At 38.9% G+C, this 23,826-nt stretch overlaps 3 protein-coding genes and 1 long non-coding RNA gene across 9 annotated transcripts in view; all 4 read left to right on the forward strand.

The window, feature by feature from the left end:
• The first annotated feature begins 221 nt into the window (after positions 1 to 221).
• LOC145659364 (uncharacterized) lies at positions 222 to 2,159 on the forward strand. The gene is made up of 3 exons (XR_014125533.1): positions 222 to 404; positions 1,335 to 1,538; positions 2,006 to 2,159. It is a non-coding gene; the product is annotated as an uncharacterized LOC145659364 (long non-coding RNA).
• Positions 2,160 to 3,571: 1,412 nt separating this feature from the next.
• On the forward strand, positions 3,572 to 8,915 carry afg1la (AFG1 like ATPase a). The gene is made up of 13 exons (XM_026995568.2): positions 3,572 to 3,686; positions 4,103 to 4,323; positions 4,535 to 4,586; positions 4,703 to 4,804; positions 4,989 to 5,119; positions 5,268 to 5,367; positions 5,514 to 5,572; positions 5,797 to 5,879; positions 6,114 to 6,184; positions 6,436 to 6,536; positions 6,626 to 6,766; positions 6,860 to 6,967; positions 7,117 to 8,915. Exons 1-13 carry the CDS (start codon positions 3,572 to 3,574, stop codon positions 7,243 to 7,245), a joined length of 1,413 nt encoding a protein of 470 aa, XP_026851369.1. The 3' UTR covers positions 7,246 to 8,915.
• Positions 8,401 to 18,681, forward strand: foxo3a (forkhead box O3A). Its single transcript, XM_026995571.3, has 3 exons — positions 8,401 to 8,502; positions 9,108 to 9,785; positions 15,645 to 18,681. Exons 2-3 carry the CDS (start codon positions 9,213 to 9,215, stop codon positions 16,986 to 16,988), a joined length of 1,917 nt encoding a protein of 638 aa, XP_026851372.2. The 5' UTR covers positions 8,401 to 8,502; positions 9,108 to 9,212; the 3' UTR covers positions 16,989 to 18,681.
• Positions 18,682 to 22,419: 3,738 nt separating this feature from the next.
• The window catches only part of ccdc162 (coiled-coil domain containing 162), a 19,611-nt gene continuing 18,204 nt past the window's right edge, over positions 22,420 to 23,826 (forward strand). For 4 of the 6 annotated variants that reach the window (XM_081722215.1, XM_081722216.1, XM_081722219.1 and 1 more), the window contains exons 1-4: positions 22,420 to 22,893; positions 22,999 to 23,104; positions 23,187 to 23,297; positions 23,634 to 23,747. In XM_081722215.1, the coding sequence (XP_081578341.1) occupies positions 22,739 to 22,893; positions 22,999 to 23,104; positions 23,187 to 23,297; positions 23,634 to 23,747 (486 nt within the window). In that variant the 5' untranslated portion in view covers positions 22,420 to 22,738. The remainder of the gene's footprint in view (positions 22,894 to 22,998; positions 23,105 to 23,186; positions 23,298 to 23,633; positions 23,748 to 23,826) is intronic. The other 2 variants (XM_035532828.2, XM_035532831.2) reach the window with 2 other exon arrangements.

A 23,826-nucleotide genomic window follows, 5' to 3' on the forward strand; every position in this document is an offset into this window, starting at 1 on the left:
GAGTCGTAGTCGTTGGAGTAGTCCAGGGGCATAGAACCAGCACGGAGAGTACAAGGATACATGATCAAACAAACAAAATACGCGAAGGCAAACAGGGGAAGCAGGCTACAACAAAGGTTAGGAAACACGAAAGCTAGGAAAAACAGTCAGACTAGGAGGCACGGAGTACAAATTTGCGGCTATACAGATACGCGCTTGCAAAATCAAAACGTGCCTCCAGACAGCCATTCAAACAAACAATGAACAGCCCAGACACAGGTCACGCGACAAGGTTTAAATACATGGATTTAACAAGGCTAGAAACGAGGGACAGGTGTGAGCAATCAAACCAGGGGCGGAGAAAACGAAACCATGGAATGGAGCTAAAATACACACGACAGGGAAAATATGGAACATGCAAGCTGGTAGGAACTAACCGTGACAGAAAACAGTTCAGATTAGTAATTATATAAGATTAATTTAATACCAGTAAATGTTACAGTGAGTTAAATAATGTCTACATGCAGTTTAATCCCTAAAACTAGATATCATTCATAAGTATTCCAGTGAGTAACCCATGAAAAATGTGGACTTTGGACTTTTAAAAGCAAAAACCAAATACATACACTAGCACCAAATACCTACTCTATTAACAAATACCTACATTCGTACCAATTTTATGTTTTGGTATTAATTTTTACTAGTTTGATTTAAACAATGTCTAAAAAATTGAGAGATCATTAATTTTTGACTTCTGTATTAGGAATATGCTGTTGGCTTGCTATGATGGTACTGTGCTATTGAGGTTAATACCTTCTCAAGAATCATAAAAACATAGCCAATGCTGTTTACCATATGTAGACTCACAAGGAATTGAAATGGGAGAGAACTGATGGATGTTTAGCAGAAAACCCTTGGCTGTAAAGAAAGAAGCACTAAGTCTTAGAATAAAACAGTAAGAATTGAACTGAGCCAACATAAGCATACACTTAAACCATCAATGTTTTAAAAGTAGAAAACCTCACATACCAAAATTAAGATTATTCAAAACTTAGTTTTTGTTCTGACCTGCATTAAAATTGAAGACATTGTACTACACACAATATCTTATCCTTCAACCTTTGATAAGAATTGAGAGGGGAAACACATTCCATCACTGCCAGCATTCCCTTATATTGCTTTCTGTAGAACTTATATATATTCATTAATGTTTACTTATTTATACAAATACAAACCGAGTGACAAAATCAAGAGCATTAAAATTAGTTATCAGTAACTAACATGAGGCATTGTGTGTACTGAATGCACGAAATGACTGATTTCCATATCATGATTTTTTTTGTTGTTGTTGCAAGGTACCTTTGGAGTTGCCAGTCTTCAGAATGATAGACTGTAGTTGCATCCTGATCTCAGGTGTTCCAGCTCAGGTTATAGGGATTATAGAGAAAAACCCAGATCCAAAGTCATCATCCTTTGTTTTAGCTGAGATTGGGAACATCAAGAAGTTCATATCCAAATATGAACTGACAGAAAGCAGACTGACCAAATGATCATTGAGCGTAAGCAATACTACATGTTATAATTGTACACATATATTAGTATGCATATGGGTCACTTGAATACATATAGTTATATGTAATAATGCAAATAATAATTATACTTTTAAATAATCGCTTAAGCAATTATTTTATGTCAGTACATCTTTGCAAAAGTAGCCAGTTAATGTGCAACCAGAAGTGAACTAACTGTAGAACCAAAAAACATTGCACCTCATGAAATCCATAGTACACGTCTAATTATACTGATATAAATAAAATAAGTAACCACTCAACCCCGTATCACACCTAAACAGCTTGCCAGTTTGACCAACGTGTGAATTACACATTAGGGTGTGATACTGTGTTGAACCATTTTGTTTCATAGCTAACATTATAAAGTCTTACAAAATTTATATTTTCATCTTGGTAATATTGAGGAGTGGATTATGTCCGCATCTATAGAAAATGATGTTGTCTCTCTTTTGTAGTGATGCTGCAAGACTACTCACTGAAGACCCATCTATTTGCAGAATATTTAAAGGACAACTGACATTGCTCCCATATTGAATGACTAAATTAGTACTTATTGTAGAGTATTGTTTATGTTGTTTAACAAACTCTAGCTCTTATTGTTTATTGCACTTATCATTGTTTAAGACAGACCTTGTGTATTTTGTACTTCTAGGTATCAGCATTGATCCCTGTATTCTACAGTATTATAGTTCATTGGTATGTTGAACTCTAACCTACTGTACTGTACTAGGATTTTTCTATGAATAAATGACAAAGCACTTTTGTAAGTGACTCTGGGTAAGAGCATCTGCTAAATGTTGTAAATATAATGTAAATGTAAATGAATCCAGAAAAAAGACAATACTGACATATGCAAAGTACATTTCATCTGCATCACATTTTTGCAAAAATAATAATAAAGACATGAGGCCTTTTTTGAACATATGTGAGCAATTTTGGTTATGATACCATCAGACCATGTACTCACAAAGTGGACTTGTACAAAGTTCAACACAACATATGCACAAGCAGGTTAATAAAAAACAGGACAGTATGAATGTGTTTGTAAAGCAACTGACCACAGGGTACATTTACAATCACAAACTTAATACATCACATTTCTATTTTGTTTTTAAACAATAATCCCCCTTGTCAGTTTGTATGTAGTGAGTGAAGGTTTCTTTAACCTTAACTCCTAGATCATACTGGATTGTTGTGTTATGTACGTTTGCCAAGAGGAGCTCTCCTTCAGAAAATACTCTCTAGGCATTTCTCTGTGGCTGTAGCACACGGTGACCACACTGCTGCTTAGCACACAGGCTACAAATGTCCATTAGATTAATGCATTCAGCAGTTGGGGAGGGGTGGTTACTTGCTTTGCCATAGCTACACCACAGACCCAGTTGAATTATCTCTCACACACAGATTTTAATATGATGATGCATTAAAACCCACAGACTCTGGCAGCTGTTAGCCTCCAGTTATCCTGTACAATGGAAAACATCTAAATCCTCTTACCCTGGTACCCAAAGTACATGGGGAAAATAAATCACAAAGAACCCCTAGTTGAAGGAACATATCAGTCCTCTGCAAATATGTTTCTGGACCACATGTCCTTAGAACCCATGTATCTTCACTATGGTGTTGAAGATCCAAGCAACATGTATTCCATGTAACATAACTGCAAATGTATGATGATGTGTCTGTCTGTGTGTCTGTTAAAGTGTATGTTTGATTGCGCCTGTAGGCACTACAGTTGTCATGGCAACAGATATCTAGAACACATCGCATTTTTAAACATAAAGTCAATAAAACATACAATAAATCAATTATTATTGTGATTGTGAATGTATACATGTGCGTTGCATATTATAGTTTAAAAGCGTATTAACATTGTAGGAATTGATTTGGAAATCTAATATGTAAATATATGTATGATTGTGTGGGAGAACACGAGAGAGAGGGGGGGGGAACACCTTTAGCGAAACCACGCCCAAATTGTTGTACGCTTCAAATAAAGTTTTCAAATCCTGAATGCCAAGATGGCAGCCGGCAAAGCGTCCTTGGTGGCTGTTAGGGTTGCTTGCGTTTTACAGAATAAGCTCATACAGAAGACACAATTAGGCCTTTCAAGTATTGACAACACTATCAGGCGAGGTGAGTATTGTAACTTAGTCATTTCATATATATGTTTTCTGCTAACATGCAGTCCTGTTTTACTGGCCTTAGTAAACTCGGCTCAGACTACGTGATCAAATACCGGTTTCATCATTTGTAATCGTGTCAAGGTTTACCTGATGGTATATATACGCGTCAGTAAGCGTGTCTTCACCAGTCCCACAACGTGGGACGTTAACTTTCTCGTAACAACAGTGTGACCAAGCACTCCTTATTGTCACTAACACTTCATGCAAAAGGTCAACTATTAATCCTCATTGAAGGAGTTTTTGCAACATGTATCAACCACATGTTCAATTAATAAAACGGATTTGTTCTCTGAAGATTTCCCAATGCACATCACAAACACACCGCCTCTCTACACATCTGTAAGATACCCCTCTACTTAAACACAGCGTTTGCATCTGACGTACTATCCCAGTCGATTGAAGATCCTATTACACGAAACAATACGTGCAGCAGTAGTTTCAGTGGACCTTTGGAACAGTACAACAATCTAATTCGGAATGGGTTGCTACAAGAGGACCAACAGCAAAGACATGCTTTACAGGAGTTGGATGGCATGCAGAAGAAGCTTAGAGGATATAACAACCAACCTGCATTCTTCCTTTCAAAAGTAAGAACCCTTGTTTCTCTATTATTTTATTAATGCTTTAATTAAAAAATAAATAAGTAAATAACAAACCAACTAATTTTAACAGGCTAGTAGTACATTATTGAAAGTTTTTATGCCTGTCAAGAGAGCTGTTTATTTTTAAATGGAGATTTCATCTTCCTTTGAGAAATGTATTTTTTTTATCATTAAGATTTTGTTTAACCTCTAACAGGTATTCTCCAGACAAAAGCCTCCAAAAGGTTGCTACATTTACGGGGATGTAGGTAAGTTGTAAAAGCCTGTGATACAAGCTGGAGCAACTGGTAACTACTGTACCTATTCAGGATTTTTTAAATAAAAAATCATATTCTTTGATGAGTTACTTCTGCTTATATTGCAGGAACAGGTAAAACTATGCTGATGGACATGTTTTTCAGTCATGTAGAGCTAACAAAGAAAAAGAGGGTCCACTTTCATGGATTTATGTTGGATGTACATAAACGTAAGTGTCTTCTTATTAAAAAGACTATTGTTCTGTGAATTATTCTACATCTGTAATGACTGCTTTTGCATTCATTTAGTCTTCTTTCAGTAATAAGGAAATTTTATTATTCTTGCATTAATCCAAGTGATACATAATTTGTTTATTTAAACTTACTAAAATAAAGAATGTTTTTGATTGTCAGGTATCCATCGACTAAAACAGAGCATGCCCAAGAGAAAGGCAGGGAAAATGGCAAAGGCCTATGATCCTATTGCACCAGTTGCTGAGGAAATCAGTGAGGAGGCCTCCCTGCTATGTTTTGATGAGTTTCAGGTAAATAAACGTTTTCATTTAGCCTTATATTTCCATGGCTGATACAACCTCCCTCATTCATCAGCACAGGTTTAGGCAACGTTTCCTGTATTGGTGGATTCCTGCATTAATGGATGAACAAACTTGATTGACTTTCTGCACTGAGTAGGTCACAGACATCGCAGATGCTATGATTCTGAAGCAGCTCTTTGAAAACCTCTTCCTCAGTGGTGTTGTAGTAGTAGCCACATCTAACAGGCATCCAGATGGTAAGCAATGCAAGGATCAAAGCATAAAAGCTAAAAATATTTACTTAATAAATTTAGAATTTGCCCTCTTTTAACAATAGCCAATGGTTGCACATGAAAACAGATGAGGTTTTAAGATGTGCTCAGTGCAAAGTCCTGTTTTACAGATCTGTACAAGAATGGATTACAGAGGGTGAACTTTGTTCCCTTCATCTCTGTCCTTAAGGTAAGTCTTTGCTCAGTAATTCTGTGATATTTAAATACTCATACCAGAGAGTAAAAATGAAAGCTGAGGGATTCTACTCAATGCAATATTCACACACTTAACAACTGAGGGAATTTCTAAATGTCGTTAGCTGTTGGAGTTTGCTTTGACATTAGCAGATGTATGAAGTTTAAAGACTTTCAAATGCTATGAGCGATAAGTTCTCTCCTTCATTTCCTGAACAGGAGTATTGCCGAACACTTCGCCTAGACTCTGGAATAGATTACCGCAGAAGAAATCGACCTGCAGCTGGAAAACTCTTCTATTTGTGAGAAATCAAAAATATGGCTCCAAAATTTTATTTGTAATTTATGTCTATAGGACTGTGCACCTATCTAAAGCCAACAAATATATTTTGAGCTGTATTATGTAAAAACACATATAAACATGAAACATCAGTGAGTTAAGCATAACTCCTCAATTTCATAATTTGAAATGTTTTTTGCATACCTTCAGTGCTTAGATCCATAGGTTCTGAACAAAATTTTGTTGTCTGAATTAGCTCAAGTGAAGACAATGTAGAAGCTGAATTGGATAAGCTGTTTGATGAAATGGCATTTAAACAGAATGACAGTAAGTTTACAAAGTGAATCTTTTAAGTGTGATGTGTGTTTCTTGTCTTTAGTTTAAGATGATTATGAATGAGAAAGATGAGACTATTCCATGCATGCAGAAGTATTTCTGCCTCAAGCTTAAATTTGCATTTTTTAGAATTTGGGCTGTTTGAATGTGTAGCTGTTGCTTTCATAAATTACATAATGTGTGCATGACCTCTTAAGTTAATATGTCTGCATTTGAAGTAAATAAATTAAATGTTTATGCAGTAACTCGCTGTAGGTCTCTGAAGGTAGATGGGAGGACATTAACGCTAAACAAAGCATGTGGGATGATTGCAGACTGCACCTTTGAGGAGCTGTGTGATAGAGTGAGTAATACAGTTCTAATTAAGTTATTACCCACAAATGAAATTCTGCCTTTTGGTTCTGCTGAGCCTACTTTTGTTTGGCCTTTTAGCCTTTAGGAGCCAGTGACTACTTAGAAATCTCTACAGTGTTTGATACAGTGTTCATTCGGAACATTCCTTTACTCACTTTGAATAAGAAGACCCAGGCCAGGCGCTTCATAACTCTCATTGATGCGCTCTACGACCATAAGGTAAACAATGGATGAATCTGCTTGTCCTGACCTTATTTCTCTTCACAAATATTCTGAACAAACCCCATACAGTTCAGTCATCTACTTTTACAGGTGCGGGTGGTGTTACAGGCTGAGGTGCCACTGGAGAAGCTGTTTATAAATGAAGGACACCACAATGATGAGAGCCACATTTTAATAGATGATCTGGGCTTAAAAAGGGTAAGGAACTTTAATGCTCACCACAGAAAACTATAGTTACCTCTTTAGAAGTAACCTGAAAGCATTAATGCAACATTTCCTAGTGCAGCATAGACTGTTTTACTCATGCTTAAGACTGTTGTGGTTTAATTGCTTTGTGTTTGCTTCAGGATGCAGCCAGTTCACTGTCAATCTTCACGGGTGAGGAGGAAGTATTTGCCTTCCAGAGGACGGTGTCCCGCCTTTCTGAGATGCAGACTGAGGAGTACTGGGTGCATGGTGATCGGAGCACTTCCTAGCCAGTGCCATATGCAACAAATGGATCTCCTCAATCAGCATTCACTGTGAAATATCTATGAATATTTTAACCAAAATTGTACAGTTTTATGCTGCACTTTGTGGGCATATTTCTATTGGTGGTATAGAAATGTATTCCAGTGAGGGAGTGTGAGTAAGACTTCAGCCTATTAAGTGTTTTAACAAAGAGAGATTTTTTTTAAATTATTATTTAAATATATAAATTGCTTTCTTATATTACCAATACCAACTCATAGATCTAGTAGTCAGTGTATTGGGCAAATAACAGATATTTAAAATGGCAATAGATAACAGTTCTATTTAAGATGTCAATTTGAATTTAATTATTTTTTAAAAATTAACTGTTTTACTCCCATAGGTTGTTTTTTTATTGTATTACTAAGTGGATATGTCAGAAACAAATGTTAATTTCTGGCAATTTTCCTAGGTGTTTAGAATCATGTCATTTCCATGTTTATTGGTTTAATGTGAGCCACAAGATCAGAACAGACCCTTTAACTGAAGCACACAGGCTGTCTGGAAAATGTGTGGTTATGTCAGCCATTATGATGGAAACACTGTCTTGCCATTGTATTAAAATAGGTAAGGTGGCCCAGACCACAATATATCCCATTATATAACAAGTGCAGTGTATATAGCAGCACTGTAACCAAGTACAGGAAGTGCTGGTTTCCTCCCTGTATGAAAGTGCTTTAAATAATATTTTATTTTTAAAAATTGATTTAATTTTTATTGCTTGCAGTTTAGACTGAAGCTAAAGATATTAAATAGGTATGTGGGGAGAAAATCGAATTTTGATGAGTTATTTTCCTCTCTCACACTAGTTCAGAACAAATTTGCCTCCAGCTGTCTACCTCTGCATTTAAAACATTATTTGTTTTTAGAGTGGAAGGTGAGTAAGTTTAGCAAAGACCTTAGATATAACGCTGTGCTGTTTGTGATGGCAGCGTATTCGACTGACATCTTATGCTGGCCCGGTTCCACGAAGCGGTGCCTTTAAGAGGCAATTCCAACCATGGAATACGGGGGGGGAGGGCTATTCGCTCGATGGCTCCGTCTTGTTACTGCAGAGGACTTGGTAGTCGGCGCATTAACCAAGCTTTTCAGTTGCATCGGCTCGCCCAGGATGTGGGGCGCGAAGTCTTGCTCCAAACGGAACTGTGATAATGGAAATGTATTCGAGGAAACGATGTATCAAGAACTCGTTCGTTGTTATTTACCGCGTGCAGACATTAGAGGTAATTATGGCTTGATAACTGTTTAAAAGACTGCCCAACAAATTAATTCGCCCCCGCTTTTGGGCGCTCATAAGCTGCCTTCTCTCCTTTCTTGTTAGGTAGTAGCTAAAAGGCTTGAACACGTTGTCAGGATGGCAGCTGCATTTGGAGATAATGTAACCAATATAATACTTTATTCGGTGTCGCTAATATCGTAATGTTAGTACTGAAATGCGGCACCTACACTAGATAAAGGTTAGCTAGCTATCCTAGATAGCCAGCCAACTACATCACTTCTGTGCATTCTTTATCAGTCTGTAGTATCTCACGGGTCTCCTGTAGTTGAATTCAACGCTTTAAAGTGAACCTAACTAACCTACAGAATTAAAAGCTAATCGTACTAGCACCCGATACTGAGAGCTGGGATATGGCTAGCTAGCTAGCTAGCTAGCGGTGGAAAGCAAAAATTCTCGTATGACAGAAAACCGGTGACCATAAAAAATTAACTTTAGTCATTATCTGCTTGGAGTTCTAAAAGGCGCATGAGGCGTCAAGTTGTTCTCCAATTCTCTTGTATGCGTTTTGCCAGACTGTTAGGAAAGTTAACCTAGATCTGTCCCGCACAGAAATGTTGACTTAGGAATCCATCCATTAATGGAATGCAAAACGATACTCCAACTACTGCTGAATTGTGTCAAAGACCAGCACGTAAAGCTTTCATTGGATAAAAGATGGCAGACACATTCTGCGAGGAGAACGCTTCTGCAGCCGACGTTGACACAGATCCAGATTTCGAGCCCCAGAAAAGGCCAAGGTCCTGCACCTGGCCTCTACCGCGACCAGAATCCAGTGCTGGAAAACCTGAACCGACAGAGGCGGATATTATTCCCGAAGAAGAGGCGGAGGAGAAGGCCACTGACCGCCGTGTGGCCAGCGCCACCACAGCCACATCGAAAGCAGTCAGCTCCACAAAGCTTGAGCAGAATCACAGTGGTGCTCCTCCTGTAGTAGGACTAAACGCTGTTTCAAATGGCAAAGACAGTCGTGGTTCTCCCATTACTTCGCAGCCACTGGTCGCTGCAGGCAGTGACTTGAGCACAAACAATGTTGTACCCCAGCAACCCAGAAAATCGTCTGCTCGCAGAAATGCTTGGGGCAACTACTCTTATGCAGACCTCATCACTCAAGCCATCGAGAGCTCGCCTGAGAAAAGGTTGACATTGGCCCAGATTTATGACTGGATGGTCAGATCTGTGCCATACTTCAAGGACAAAGGTGACAGCAACAGCTCTGCAGGGTGGAAGGTAAGACACATTAGCACTGAAGATTATACCTAACGTGAAATATGTAAATAACATTTACATATTTATGTTTAGTTTTGTTTATTAATAATAATATCATTATTGTTGGGTAGTTGTTTAAGACAGGAGATTAATAATTTGTCTGAGATCTATCAAAGGTGCTAAAGTGGGAAACATTAGTAATGGGAAACATTAGTAATGTGGTTGTGGTGTTTACTGATTAAATGGGTGATGTCAGCGATACACCAGTGGACATTTTAGTATCACCAGATAAACAGCAAGGCTGCAAATGATAAACCCTCCTCACACCCAGTTTTCTTTGATCAGACCAGTACACCTCTATCTTGCACCAACACAAGGTAGGTATGCTTACAGGGAAAAGCCTCATAAATGTAGATTTACTAGAGTCAACAAATGTCCTCACCAGTATGGGCAGTGGTTGAGGAGAAGAGTTATGATGTGTAGGATTAAAAGGCATACCTAAACAGCAGGTGTCTGATTTTTTTTAATCCCTCAGGTGGCCTTCTGCAGTGCAAAATAAATCTGTTCTTTTTATCAAGTAGGTAGGCAAGTCACCATCCTAAGGTTTTCTATGCATAATTTGCATCAATCAACAAAAGGGTGTGCAAATATAAATGGGAATGTTTTTATGGAAATTGCGTCAGTCTCGTATCTGCTGGACGAGCCACAGAAACTGAAGTCGTCCTTGCATCCAACATGCCATTGTCCCTTATGTGAATCTAAATGTTAATGCCTGTCCAATCATAACCAATTATATGTGTAAACTTACAAGTTTTGTAGGTGGCCTTGTTTTTTCTGTTAAGCACATGAATGTGCAAAGAGCTTTCACTCTACTTGCTATGCTGATTCTTGTTAGATTTTGGGGATTATCATGGCCTGGAAAAGCAACTTGTGTAACATGGAATTGAGTCTAATGAATTCTGCATTTGAATTGGAAACAAACCTCTGGAAATAAGTTTGCAGTGCTGCAGATTTGACAGTAGGAAAGAGGAAAACGCATGTATTAGAGCAGATTAAATTCTACTGATTATATATGATATTTGTTTGTCCATGCAGAGATATGACAATGTTTTGGATGGATATATATCTCAATATGAAACTATGAAACAGATTTTTTGTTTTTGGTTATTTTCTTAGATTTGTAAAAGTGATTATATGTAACAATCTCAGGTAATTGTAAAAGAACTGAGCCTCAGCTGCAGAGATGTGTGCCTTACGAGTTAATGCAGTATTTGTTCTCTGCATGTGCCACAGAGCTTGCTTGTGTCTAAGTGAGGAGAAAAGGGGGGGGGGGAAGCCCTGAGGATTTAATCAGTACAAGCATTATGATTGGCTGTTCTGTCCCCACCTCCACTGCTTATTGGCTTGTGGCTTCAGCATAAGAATCAATCAGCTGACTGGAAACTATGTAGGTCAGTGTGTAGCAAAATGTGAAGAGCTTGGTGTTTGACTCTGAGATCTAGCTTTGTGTAAACTGGCAGCAGTCCAACCCTTTTCTGAGTGGTGCTGTGCAGACAAGGGACAGCGCCATGGCTTTAGGAGAATGGGGGAGGGAAGCGCTAGAGATTTCAGCCCATTATTGGAGCTATTTTATTTATAGCTACTAGTCTTTGATGAACAGAATGAAAAGGGAGACAACAATACAAAATATGCGACAGGAACTTCACCACATTCTGTCATATCAGTGTTTGTGTTTATGAACTGAGAGTCCCACCCTATTAAAGAAGTCAATGTAAATCTAAATGTCAGTTTTGCTCTAGGAATGAACTGTCTGGAAATTTATTTTCCCAGCCTGTTATAAATCCTCTGTAGTTCATTTTAGGTGAAGTATCTATGAGAAACCTAATGTAAATATATCATCTGTCTGTCTAATTGGCAGTTATATTTATTTATATTTATTTTTTGACGGGTGGTCTGTTCTCTCACCTTTTTAAACCACTTGTATGTATTTGTATGTATGTTAAATGCACGTGTACATACATTTATAAGTGTATGTATGTACTTGCGTATCTCTAATAAAGTGGCCATTCAGTGTAGAGAGATATACCCACACTGAATGGCCACTTTATTAGAAACACCCATGTAGTATCCCGTTGGTTTTCAGAACCACAGCAATTTGTCATGCATAGATTACCCTAGGTGTTGAAATTGTTAGGATAGTTTGACAGGATGCACTTGTCCACTGGAGTTTTGTCTTCCTGTTTCTCCTAGACAGCAATGGCACTTGAACTGATCATCTGCTGTTATAGCATATCCATGCTAAGGAGTGACGGGTTGTGTTTGTACGCATTAGGTGGTGCACCAGCAATGTATTCAGCTGCAGTTTGCTTGGCTGTGAACCGCCTGTTTGTCAGAACTGATTCTTGACATCCTCCTCTGACCCCTTTCATCGAGTTGTTTATGTCCACAAGAACCCCTTTCGTTGGATGTTTTTCCTTGATCACACCACTCTCAGTACTCTTAACCAGTTCACGAGAAAAACGCACAAGGTTGGTAGTTTTTGAAATAAATGGTCCCAGCTAGTCTAGCATTGATGACCTTGCCTCTTTCAGAATTGCTCAGATCACACAATTTTCGAATTCTAATGTGTATTCAAACCAAAATTGTTTGGTTAAAATCATTTAGGAACAATATCACAAAGCAGAAAGATTTCTGCGTTGTACATTTGTGAGCATTTGCCTGTATTGTCCTATTATTTATAGGCTCATCTGGAGACTTCATTATGAAGGTGTTCAAAGCCATACTGATTTGCTTATTTATAGCAGCCATTTTTTGTGCTGTATTTACTTTAAATTAATTGACTATTTCCTGTTGGGTGTCTTTAATAGTGAAAAAACAATCTTCTTCAAACTTCATTCACATACAGTGTCACGTGTGGGAGCATCAGTAAGTGACCTGAGCTAAAATTCCACTACCTGTTTCTGAAGTTACATTGAAAAATATGTAACCCTGGCCTTATATTCGGTTGTTTTTGAACAGTGAGAATAATGCTATTAACATAAGATAAGTGGCTCTACAACTCTTACCATATCTCTAGCTGATTTGTTCAGTTTTATTGCAGAGTAAGTGATTTGTTCACCATTTGGGGTTGTTTTTTTTTTTTTTTTTTTTTTTTTTTTTTTCCCTCATCAAAATCAAAAACTGTACAGTGGTAGGTGAAGAACCAGGATAGCAGGTTTTGCATACTATTACCTCATTCACATGTTTTTGAATCGGTTTAACCTGTTTTGTGCAAATGAAAGTGACAGCAGGTGCACTGGCGAGGCAACAGCAAGACAACCTCCATAAAGGGAATGGGTTTGCAGGTTGTGGCCACAGACTCCCTCTGTATCCTTCCTGACTGATTCTTCTCTACAGTACTGTAGTTTTGTGTTTTGCTAGTGCCATTACTGGTAGCATGAGGCAGTACCTGCAAACCATTGAGGTTGCACAGGTAGTCCAGCTCCTCCAGGATGAGGCGTCCATAGATGCCATCACAAGAAGGTATGCTGTGTCTTCCAGCACAGTCTGAAGAGCATGGAGAAGATACCTGGTCCATTACACATTACACACGGAGTGCTGGACATGGCCATAGAAGGGCATTAACCCAGCAGCAGGACTGGTATCTGCCAGAGCCCTACAAAATGACCTCCAGCAGGCTACTGGTGTACATGTTTCTGACCAAACTGTCAAACACACTACATGAGGGTGTAATGGGGGCACGATGTCCTCTAGTGGGACCTAGAGGACACCCAATATCCTCTAGTGGGACCATCCCAGCGCCATGCAGCTCAATAGGCATTCGCCAAAGAACACCAGAATTGACAGATCGGCCACAGATACCCCACTCTGTTTACTGATGAGAGCAGCTTTACACTGAACACATGTGACGGACACGAGAGTATATGGAAACTATGGTGAAGTGCAGCATCATCCAGCATGACCAGTTTGGTGGTGGGTCAGTGATGGTCTGGGGAGGCATATCCTTGGAGGGTCCATTCTTTTTACTTTGATTACTTTCAATTTTGACTACAGCTCTCAGTGGCTTGAAGATTTTAGTTTCCAGTGACCGTTGTTGCATCATTTTGTTCTCAACAAAGTACACAATTTATAGCAGTAAAGATTTTTAACTTGAATCTTTCGTTCATTGAGTTCCAATATATGATTAATTTTTCACTTTTTTCACAAGTTTTTTTATGAGCAATGTATTTTAAACAGGACAGTATTTTTTTAATGAATTACTTAACAATCCATCTTGATCTGTGAATGCCATTCATACAGGTAGCAACTCCAGTTTAGTGATTAAGTCCAGTCAGGCTTTTTGGCCTACTTAAGTAAGTAAAAACGGAAAATGGCTTATGCAGGTTAAGAGTAAAATGTTTGTTCTGCTCAGAGAGTTTGAGTTCTCTCTGGATAAAATCCAGTAATTAGCTTGAAGCAGAGGCTGTGGTTGAGGAGTCTCCAGGCCAGCTCATTCAATCTGAGAAACATGAGCATAGCCAGGCCAGCAGTCATGACTGCAGAACTCCAGAAATCATAAGCTACTGTGATATTCATACATTGTGGGTCTGTGTTTTAGAGTAGGCCTGAGAAATTAACTGATATCAAGTTAAGTATTAGGTCGATATCTCAGTGGAGCCAATGCAAATTGTGTGCTGTTATCACGGCAGTTGGATCTGTTTAACAATGTTGAAAATATTGATACAAGATTCATCAGGTTATTACCATTTTTAAAAATGCAAAGAAAAAGATTTTTCTGTCATGGCAGTAACTAATAATTTTATAATAGTGCTGCTTAAATAAACAGTAACAGCAGCTGTGTAATTTTAACCATCTCTTTTTCTTTATCTGATTGTGTAGGAATGATGCAGATTTATACATTTACGGAATTTAGCAGACACTTTTATCCAATGCAACTTAGAATTGTTACCAAGCATAATTTGAGCAATTGACGGTTAAGGGCCTTGATCAGGGGCCAAACAGTGCTAACTGGGTGATGGTGGGGCTTGAACCAGCAACCTTTTAATTAATATTCCCCTACCTTAACTGATTATACTTATTCTTGGTAGATATTTAGAAGTATGTGGACCCTGAACACCTGGAGCCTGGAGTTTATCTTGTAGAACATGTATTACAATTGCAGTTTGTCAGAACATTTTGAATTCCATATTTTCCCTCAATAGTTCAGCCCCATTGTATAGGAAAGCTCTGACTGATTAAAGAAGAAAGGTAGTGCATGGAAGAGGAAGTCTCATTTGAGTCTCATCATCTCCAGTCCCTGTTCTGCATAAGGACTCCTGCTTAGCAACTGACTAATCATATAGGTGACATTCAGTGACCCCAGGCAGTAAAATTTATTTATTTACTTATTTATTTGTATTTGTCAATGTTACGGTGTTCTCTCTTTACTGTGCCTGAAAAATATGAATGAAAACTGAGTTGGACAATATGACTGACTATTTGTAGTACAATAAATTGATATTATTACAGTGTCGCATGACATCCTGATTTTTCAGGTTCTTAATCTTTTGCTGTTTTATTTGGAATATTTATAATTTATGAGAAACTGAATCATTTAAATTAAATAATACATCATTTGTATATGAAATTTCTAGCTATGGTATTTTAAGTGGTTTTTAAAAAGGCATACAAGCAACGTTGACCGACCCCCCCCCCCCCCCCCCCCAAAAAAAAACAAAAACCTGGACAGTGTTTAATATACTGGCTTCAGAATATAATACTCATTGTACTCACAAAATAAGCCTAAACACAGATCTGCCATACCTTCTTCCATATTCATAGGTTGCTGTGGCTTCAAGGTTCAGTACAAAGATCAACAGCTGTCCTCTTGTGTTTTTGCAGAACTCCATCCGGCACAATCTGTCCCTCCACAGCCGGTTTGTCAGGGTCCAGAATGAAGGCACAGGGAAGAGCTCATGGTGGATGGTCAACCCAGATGGCGGTAAGGGTGGGAAGGTCCCGCGTAGGCGTGCTGTTTCCATGGATAACAGCAACAAGCTCCTCAAGAATGCTCGTGGCCGTGCAGCCAAGAAGAAGGCTGCTCTCCAGGTGGCTCAGGATGGGAACTCAGAGAGTTCCTCAAGCCTGTCCAAGTGGACAGGGAGTCCCACCTCCCGCAGCAGCGACGAGCTTGATGCCTGGACTGACTTTCGTTCTCGCACCAACTCCAATGCCAGCACACTGAGCGGGCGCCTGTCCCCTATCCTGGCCAACCTTGAGGTGGATGAGATTCCTGATGATGACGCACCCCTTTCTCCCATGCTCTACTCCAATCCCAGCAGCATGTCACCTTCCACGGGTGTGACGGAGCTGCCTCGTCTTGCCGACCTTGCAGGTACTATGAACCTTAATGATGGCCTCTCTGACAACATGATGGATGACCTGCTTGACAACATCAGCTTGACGGCGTCGCAGTCTCCAGGCCAGGATGAGGGTAGTGCCAGCCTTCAAGGGAGCCCCGTGTTTACCTTTAGCTGCTCCAGCAGCAGTCTTGGGGTTCCATCAGGCAGCTACAGCCCCGGCTCCATGTTCAGCCCATCATCCGTCACAGGCCTGCGCCAGTTACCCATGCAGACCATCCAGGAGAATAAGCCGGCCATGTTCACTTGCGGCTCCCACTTCGGCAAGTCAAGCCTCCAGGATCTGCTAGGCTCAGAGCCACACAGCCACAGCGATGTGCTACTCACCCAGTCTGACCCGCTGATGTCTCAGGCCAGTGCCTCCATCTCTCAGAGCTCCCGCCGCGGTGCCCTCCAAGCTGGACCTGGAGGCCAGGTTGGACTCAAGAAGGTTTCGCTGGCAGGATGGAGAACAAACGGGGTCTTGGGGTCAGGAGGTGACTCAGACTATCAAAGCTTAGTCAAACAGCGTCTCCAGCAGTCTCCCTCCACATCTATGCAGCTCAGCTGTTCGGATTCCTTGCTGTCAGGTCTCAATAGCATTGTTCCCTGTGTTCAGTCAGTGAATCAGGACAGACTCAGTTTCCCTACCGATCTAGATCTTGAAGCTTTCAGCAGTAGCCTTGATTGTGACATGGACACCATCATCCGGAATGACTTGATGGATGCTGATGACTTAGAGTTCACCTTTGATTCTCATCTCATCTCCAGTCAGAACCTAAACCTGAATTCAGGGAGTCTCTCAAGTACCAAACAAACCTCATCCCAAAGCTGGGTACCAGGCTGATTGCCTCAGTAGCTGGTATGCAGTGGCAGGGCAGAACAAAGCTTTAAACACTGTCCTGTGCAAGGGAAGTGTATGGGAATGCTGTAGAAATGCTGTTTGAAAACTGGAATAATTTTAAATCAATTCAATAACTCATGCACTTGGTGTTGTCCTGGTTTAGTAGCCATATATTGTGATTCGTCATGGTCCAGGCCTGTGTGTGATGGACAACTTGATGGAATTTTATGAAACTTAGAAGTGCTTGCTGTTTGACTTCAGTGTCAAGGACAAGGTTTAAGGAGACACAAATAAGGAAGGACTTTACCACAACTGGAAATATGTTTTCTCTTGAATAAAGACCTTAATACCCTCTTCTTCCCTTAGTCTACTCAGAAATGAACTCAGCCTAGGTAAATCTCACTGCTGAGTTTAGATTACCGTTTAACCATAGATTAGGAAGAGATGTTCACATTTTTTGTCTTCACATTAATAGAGACAGGTGTCTTCTGCCAAACTGGACATCAGTTAGTGATCTCCTGTTTTACAACCCAAACTCTAGAGAATGTTTTTTGTTCCCTTCAGAATTAACAGGGTGATATTTTTTGGTCTGTTCTGCAGAACCAGAAAAGGTGACAAATGAATACCGTTGTGATGTCCCTTACTCCTTTCACAGAGCAGTGAAATTTGACCAGTTGTTGAACTATTTCATGTGATGTATTATGTTTTTTTTCCCCTCTACTGCACTGCATTGATGTACTTTTTAATGCAGCGTTTTATTCAGCTCAAAGTACTTGAGTCTGTCCATTTCATCACTTCCATCCTGAGCTTATCTAAAAGACTTGACCATCTTAAAGTAGTTTTTGTGATGTCTGTTGAAATGTTTTAGCATATTTATTACACAAGTAAGAAATTATACAGGTGAGATCTCAGAGCTCAAAGACTACTACACGACTGCGAATAGTTGGAAGAAACACCATTTATAAGCTTGCAAGGCTGCATTGGCACCCTTTTAGCCGTTCCTTTGTATATATTTGCACACTGGGTGGTGCTTTAAAAAGTGCATCGTCTCTGTTCTAAAGGCAATATGCAACAAGGATCTTCACGTGACCCATTTTAGTATAATAGTCACAATCGATATGTTAAGAAATTTAAGCACGCTTACACAGACTGTATTTTAACTAGTTTGTTACACATGCAAAGTGATCAAATTAGCAGTTCACCAACAGTGAGGCTAGTGTTTTTGCATGTTCAGTGGTAGTGCCATTCAGGAAACCCTGTCACATGTTGATGCAGTTGCATTGTGATGGTTGAATGCATCTTTGTCTGATTCCATTTTCAGACTCACAACTCCACCAACACATCAAGCACTGTTACACAAGCTTACATTGAGTTACAGTGGTGTTCTTGTTTACATTCCGTTGTGCTATTAAAACCATACAAAGTATTTGTCATTTCCTCTGATATTTATTTCACATTAATTATAACCTGTTGAAAATGTAGCCTGATTTCATTTTACTTTACGCATCAAGAGGATCTTCAGATGAATGTAAATGAACATTTTAATGCGTCACATACCCTGTTTGCCATGACTGGCTGTATTTAACATATTTACTAATAGATACACTGATTGTTGGCTGAAATACCCCTCTATTGCCATTTTGAGTAACTTGGGTAGTACAAGATATGGTGCATGTAAATAAAGCTTTGTACAGCACTGTTTTGTGTTCTTGTCTTTTTGTATCTTAATTATGGAGGGTTTTTTAAGCACTAAAAAGCTGTATAGTTCTATACAGTTTTGTATTTGTCATAATCCTTTGATTGAATTGGTGAAAATAAAGTCTTGTTTGTGGTGTTTCACCACAGTTGTACTTTATATACATTTATATTTATTACACGCACATGTGATTGCAGTTTTTGCTGCTAATGGTGACCCAACCAGTTATTAGCTTTAGGGGGCAATCACTTCTTCACACAGGGCCATGTAGGTTTGGATTTTTTTCCCCCCTTAATAAAACTTCATTTAATAACTGCATTTTGTGTTTACTTGTTATCTTTGTCTAATATTTATTTGTTTGGTGATGTGAAACATTTAAGTGTGACACATATATATATATATATATATATATATATATATATATATATATATATATATATATATATATATATATATGTGTGTGTGTATGTGTATCTATCTATCTATCTATCTATATACACAAAGTGTTTGCCCCCTTCCTGATCTTTTTTTTTTTGCCTGTTTGTCACACTTAAATGTTTCAGATCATCAAAAAAATGTAAATATTAGATAAAGCTAACACAAGTAAACACAAAATGCAGTTTTTAAATGAAGGTTTTTATTATAACATAAATTAACTGTGGTTTATCACATCTTTGGAAAGCTGAGTTCAATTTCTCTAGCCACACCTAGACCTGATTACTGCCACACCTGTTCTCAAGCAAGAAATCACTTAAATAGAACCTGCCTGCAAGGTGAAGTAGACTAACAGATCCTCAAAAGCTAGACAGCATGCTGCGATTCAAAGAAATTCAGGAACAAATGAGATACAAAGTAATTGAGCTTGATCAGTCTGGAAAATGTTATAAAGCTATTTCTAAAGCTTTGGGACCCCAGTGAACCACGGTGAGAACCATTATCCACAAATGGTGAAAACATGGAACAGTGTTGAGGCTTCCCAGGAGTGGCAGGCTGCCCAAAATTACCCCCAAGAGAGCAGTGAGGACTCATCCAAGAGGTCACAAAAGACCAGATAACAACAGCCAAAGAATTGCAGGCCTCAGTTGCCTCAGTTAAGGTCAGTATTCATGACTCCACCATAAGAAAGAGACTGGGCAAAAATGGCCTGCATGGCAGAGTTCCAAGATGAAAACCACTACTGAGCAAAAAGAACATAAAGGCTTGTCTCAGTTTTGCCAGAAAACATCTTGATGATCCCCAAGACTTTTGGGAAATAACTCTGTGGACTGATGAGACACCTTTCTGGAAGGTGTCTGTCCCATTATATCTGGCGTAAAAGTAACACAGTATTTTGGAAAAGGAACATCATTCTAACAGTAAAATGTGGTGGTAATGTAATGGTCTGGAGCTGTTTTGCTGCTTCAGGACCTGGAAGACTTGCTGTGGTAAATGGAACCATGAATTCTGCTGTCTACCAAAAAATCCTGAAGGAGAATATCTGGCCGTCTGTTCGTGACCTCAAGCTGAACCGCACTTGGGTTCTGCAGCAGGACGATGATCCAAAAAACACCAGCAAGTCCACCTCTGAATGGCTTAGGAAAAACAAACAAAATGAAGACTTGAGTGGCCTAGTCAAAGTCCTGACCTGAATCTGATTGAGATGCTGTGGCATGACCTTAAAAAGACGGTTCATGCTCAAAAACCCTCCAATGTGGCTGAATTACAACAATACTGAAAAGCTGAGTGGGCCAAAATTCCTCCACAGCGCTGTAAAAGACTCATTGCCGGTTATCGCAAATGCTTGATTACGGTTGTTGCTGCTAAAAGTAGCCCAACCAGTTATGTTTAGGGGGCACTCACTACTTTGCACAAGGCCATGTAGGTTTGGGTTTTTTCCCCCCTTAAGCCTTCATTTTTAAAAACTGCATTTTGTTTACTTGTTATCTTTGTCTAATATTTAAATTTGTTTGATCTGAAACATTTAAGTGTGACAAACATGCAAAAAAAAAAAAAAAAAAATCAGGAAGGGGAAACACACACACACAGTGGTGTGTGTGAGTCCACTTTAAATAAAATAATCTGTGTGTAACTTTATAAATGCATTTTGTTTACATCCAAAAGGGCTGACTGTCCAGTTGAGATTGCTCATTGTTGTTCTGTGACGGTTTAAATGTTTTAATCAGAATCTCTGGACAGTCCTAAGAGTGATTAACTTGTTTATTAAAGGCTTTTTAACTATGATGTGGGCTTTGGGTGATAAATATCCACATAATAGTGTTGATTTGATTGGCTGCCTTTGACTATAGGTAAGACATGAATGAAACTGCTTTGCTTCATTAAAGCCTATATCTGTGCTCTCTAGAAAGTCCCAAATGATTAAGAACAGAGACTCTCTTTTGTATCTGAAGTTTTGAGTTAACCTAGAACTACATCTAGCATTAGGCAGAGAAGAGCTGGCATGCATATTCACTGTTAAGACTCAGAAAAGGATAAGTTCAGTTTTTCTTCCTTTTAGTCAGCGAGCACTGCTGTTTGAGAGTTCACAGCTCTTGAATTACTAGTTTGAGTGCCACTGACTGATCTGTGCCTTCGTTACACAATTGGACAGTCCTAAATTATCATGTTGAACTTTATAGTGTAGTGGTGATTTTCCTTTTGTCAACATTTATGGATATGAGTGCACTGAATGTAATGAAAATTGGATTGCTGATTAGATTGCTGAGGTGAGCTTGCTGTTTATCTTATCTCTGCCGAATAGGACCTATGTGTCTTCCAGTCTATTGTCCTGCCACTCTGGTCTTCGGCCTGTATGTGACCTGCTCTGTTTCAGCAATTTCAATATTTGGGTTATTTCAGATCCTTTGTAATGCATATTAGTTTCCTTCTGCAGCATCCTTAGAGGTCATCTCAGATCAGTATTAGCTGTCAGGGTTTATAAATGTCAAATCTGCATGAAGACATGCCAGATGCAAGGATATTTTGACTCCTTCAATTTGACATATATATATATATATATATATATATATATAGGGGACAAAATGATGGGACTGTCCCTACCCCCAGTGACAATAGATGTAAAGTGTGCCATATGTCTTTGTGCACGCATTGGTTTGACACCTTGGTGATGATTTCTCATTGGATATAGGCTACCTTTGCTGGGAACCAATCAGTTGTTCTGTTTCCATGTGAAATTGGGGTGTTGAGCTATTTAAAACCATACTGGTGAAAAGTGACTGATACATTTTCGTTTAAATAATTAAAAAGTGCTTATATCATACCAGCCATTACAAAATATTCTTCCTTGTTTGCATGTATACATGGAGCCACTATGTAGCACTTCCTAAAATAACTGATTATAATCATTAAATATTAAGATACCTAGACATACTTACAATGTAGAGAAGAGAGAAGGAAAAGAAAGTGTTATGTCATAAATGATTAACTAATTAACCTTCATGCGTTTGCATGTTAACAGCTTCTTGAGCTATGTGTATAAAAATGTACAGTCGTCAAGAAACTCCAGAACCGCGCTGTAGTATTGCGTAGGCAAAGGACAACATTGCATAGCCTTCTCTTAATGTTTTTCTTAAAATCTCATCTGGTCAGCAAAATCTAGGATGTGAACAGAACAGAGGAATTTAAACCAAATAGCTTTTGATCGCCCTCTGCAGTTCGAAAACAGTACAGCAAATCAAAGAAGCATAAAGAAAAGAAATAATTGGGAAAGCACATGACATATATTAATTGTGCAACGTCAAATTCAGGCGCGTTTGCAAATATGTCTATTCAAACGGCAAGTAACAGAATGAGAAATTGAATTTTAGCTGCTTATCCGGTACTGTGCTGTGTTTGTTTTTCATTGTTAGGGGTTAGGTTGTCTGTTACTCTGCATTGTACTATTTCAACTCCGTCAAGTCTCCATGGACACAATATGAAAACACTCCGCCTTCTTATTGGAATGATCGGTCCAAGTGCAAACCACAGAGTATTTTGACGATTTATCAAACCTCGTGACATCACGCTTTTTGTTAAAATAAACACAGGAGAAGAACTAGTTAAAATACTACAGTAGTCTCAAATGTGCGACGACATGGTCAGGCCCAGAGTATACAAAGTGTCTTCCACGGCGAAGGTGGAGCAGCTCGAGGCTGAGTTGACTTCACTGCTTCAGGCACTGAGGAGAGAAACGGAAAATAATGAAACTATGCACGGAACATCCACAAATTCTTACAGGTGAGATAACTAAAGCTTTTCCCAAAATGAGAATAGATGGATATTTTTGGTAATATATGATAATCATGGATAGTTTTATCTAATGTTTCACGCTTTTTTATATAGCTCTGTTCATATTCCAAAAAGCGTGGTCTATTTTCGCATGGAGAGGCAACGCGTTCTGCAGAGGGGATTGCAAGTGCGGTTTAATCATTTAGAAAGAAGAAATAATGTATTAGTTATAGCTTGTTGTCTACTTTCTTCACTCTTTATTGCCTTGTGTTAATAATGTGCACACTGAGTGTTTACTGTAGGTTCCAGCTGTAAAACCCATAGTGTCACAAGCAGAGGTGATTCAGAGAGAGCTAGAGAGCTCCCTGCAACTCGAGTACACACCTGAGAGCTTACCTCTGTTACTGCACCAGGTAGGGCACACCTGAGAGCTTAGCTTTGTTAGTTCTCTAAGTTGGGCGCCCTTAAGAGCTTAACATTGTCACTTTGTCAGTTAGGGCACACCTGAGAGCTTTTGTCTGTTATTATAAGCAGGAAAACCATATGATTACATACCTAAGAGCTTACCTCTCTTATTGTGCCAGGTAGACAAATGTCAAGATGTAATGCCAAGTGATTTATTTTTCTAAGATAAATAATTTGTCAGAGAATTTGCTACCACTCACTAGAATTGTTTTGTTCCAAAAAAAAGTATCAAAAGAATTGTCTTTTGCCTTTTGTTTCTTAGTCACACTCCTGTTTTGTATCAGTTCTTCACAGATCGATCATATCAGCTGGCAATGTGTAAATACCAGCTTATGCTGAGGTGGAAGAGATTTGGTCGGCATTCCACTGTCCTGGATCAGTTATATCCTCAGTATAAGGTCATTCACATAGTGTAACACAATTTATACATCATTACTAACTGTACACGTAATTGTATATAGTTCGTATACCAAGTAA

The sequence above is a fragment of the Electrophorus electricus genome, chromosome 10 (genome assembly GCF_041902795.1).
Source record: "Electrophorus electricus isolate QZ-2024a chromosome 10, ASM4190279v1, whole genome shotgun sequence".
NCBI classification, from domain to species: domain Eukaryota; kingdom Metazoa; phylum Chordata; class Actinopteri; order Gymnotiformes; family Gymnotidae; genus Electrophorus; species Electrophorus electricus.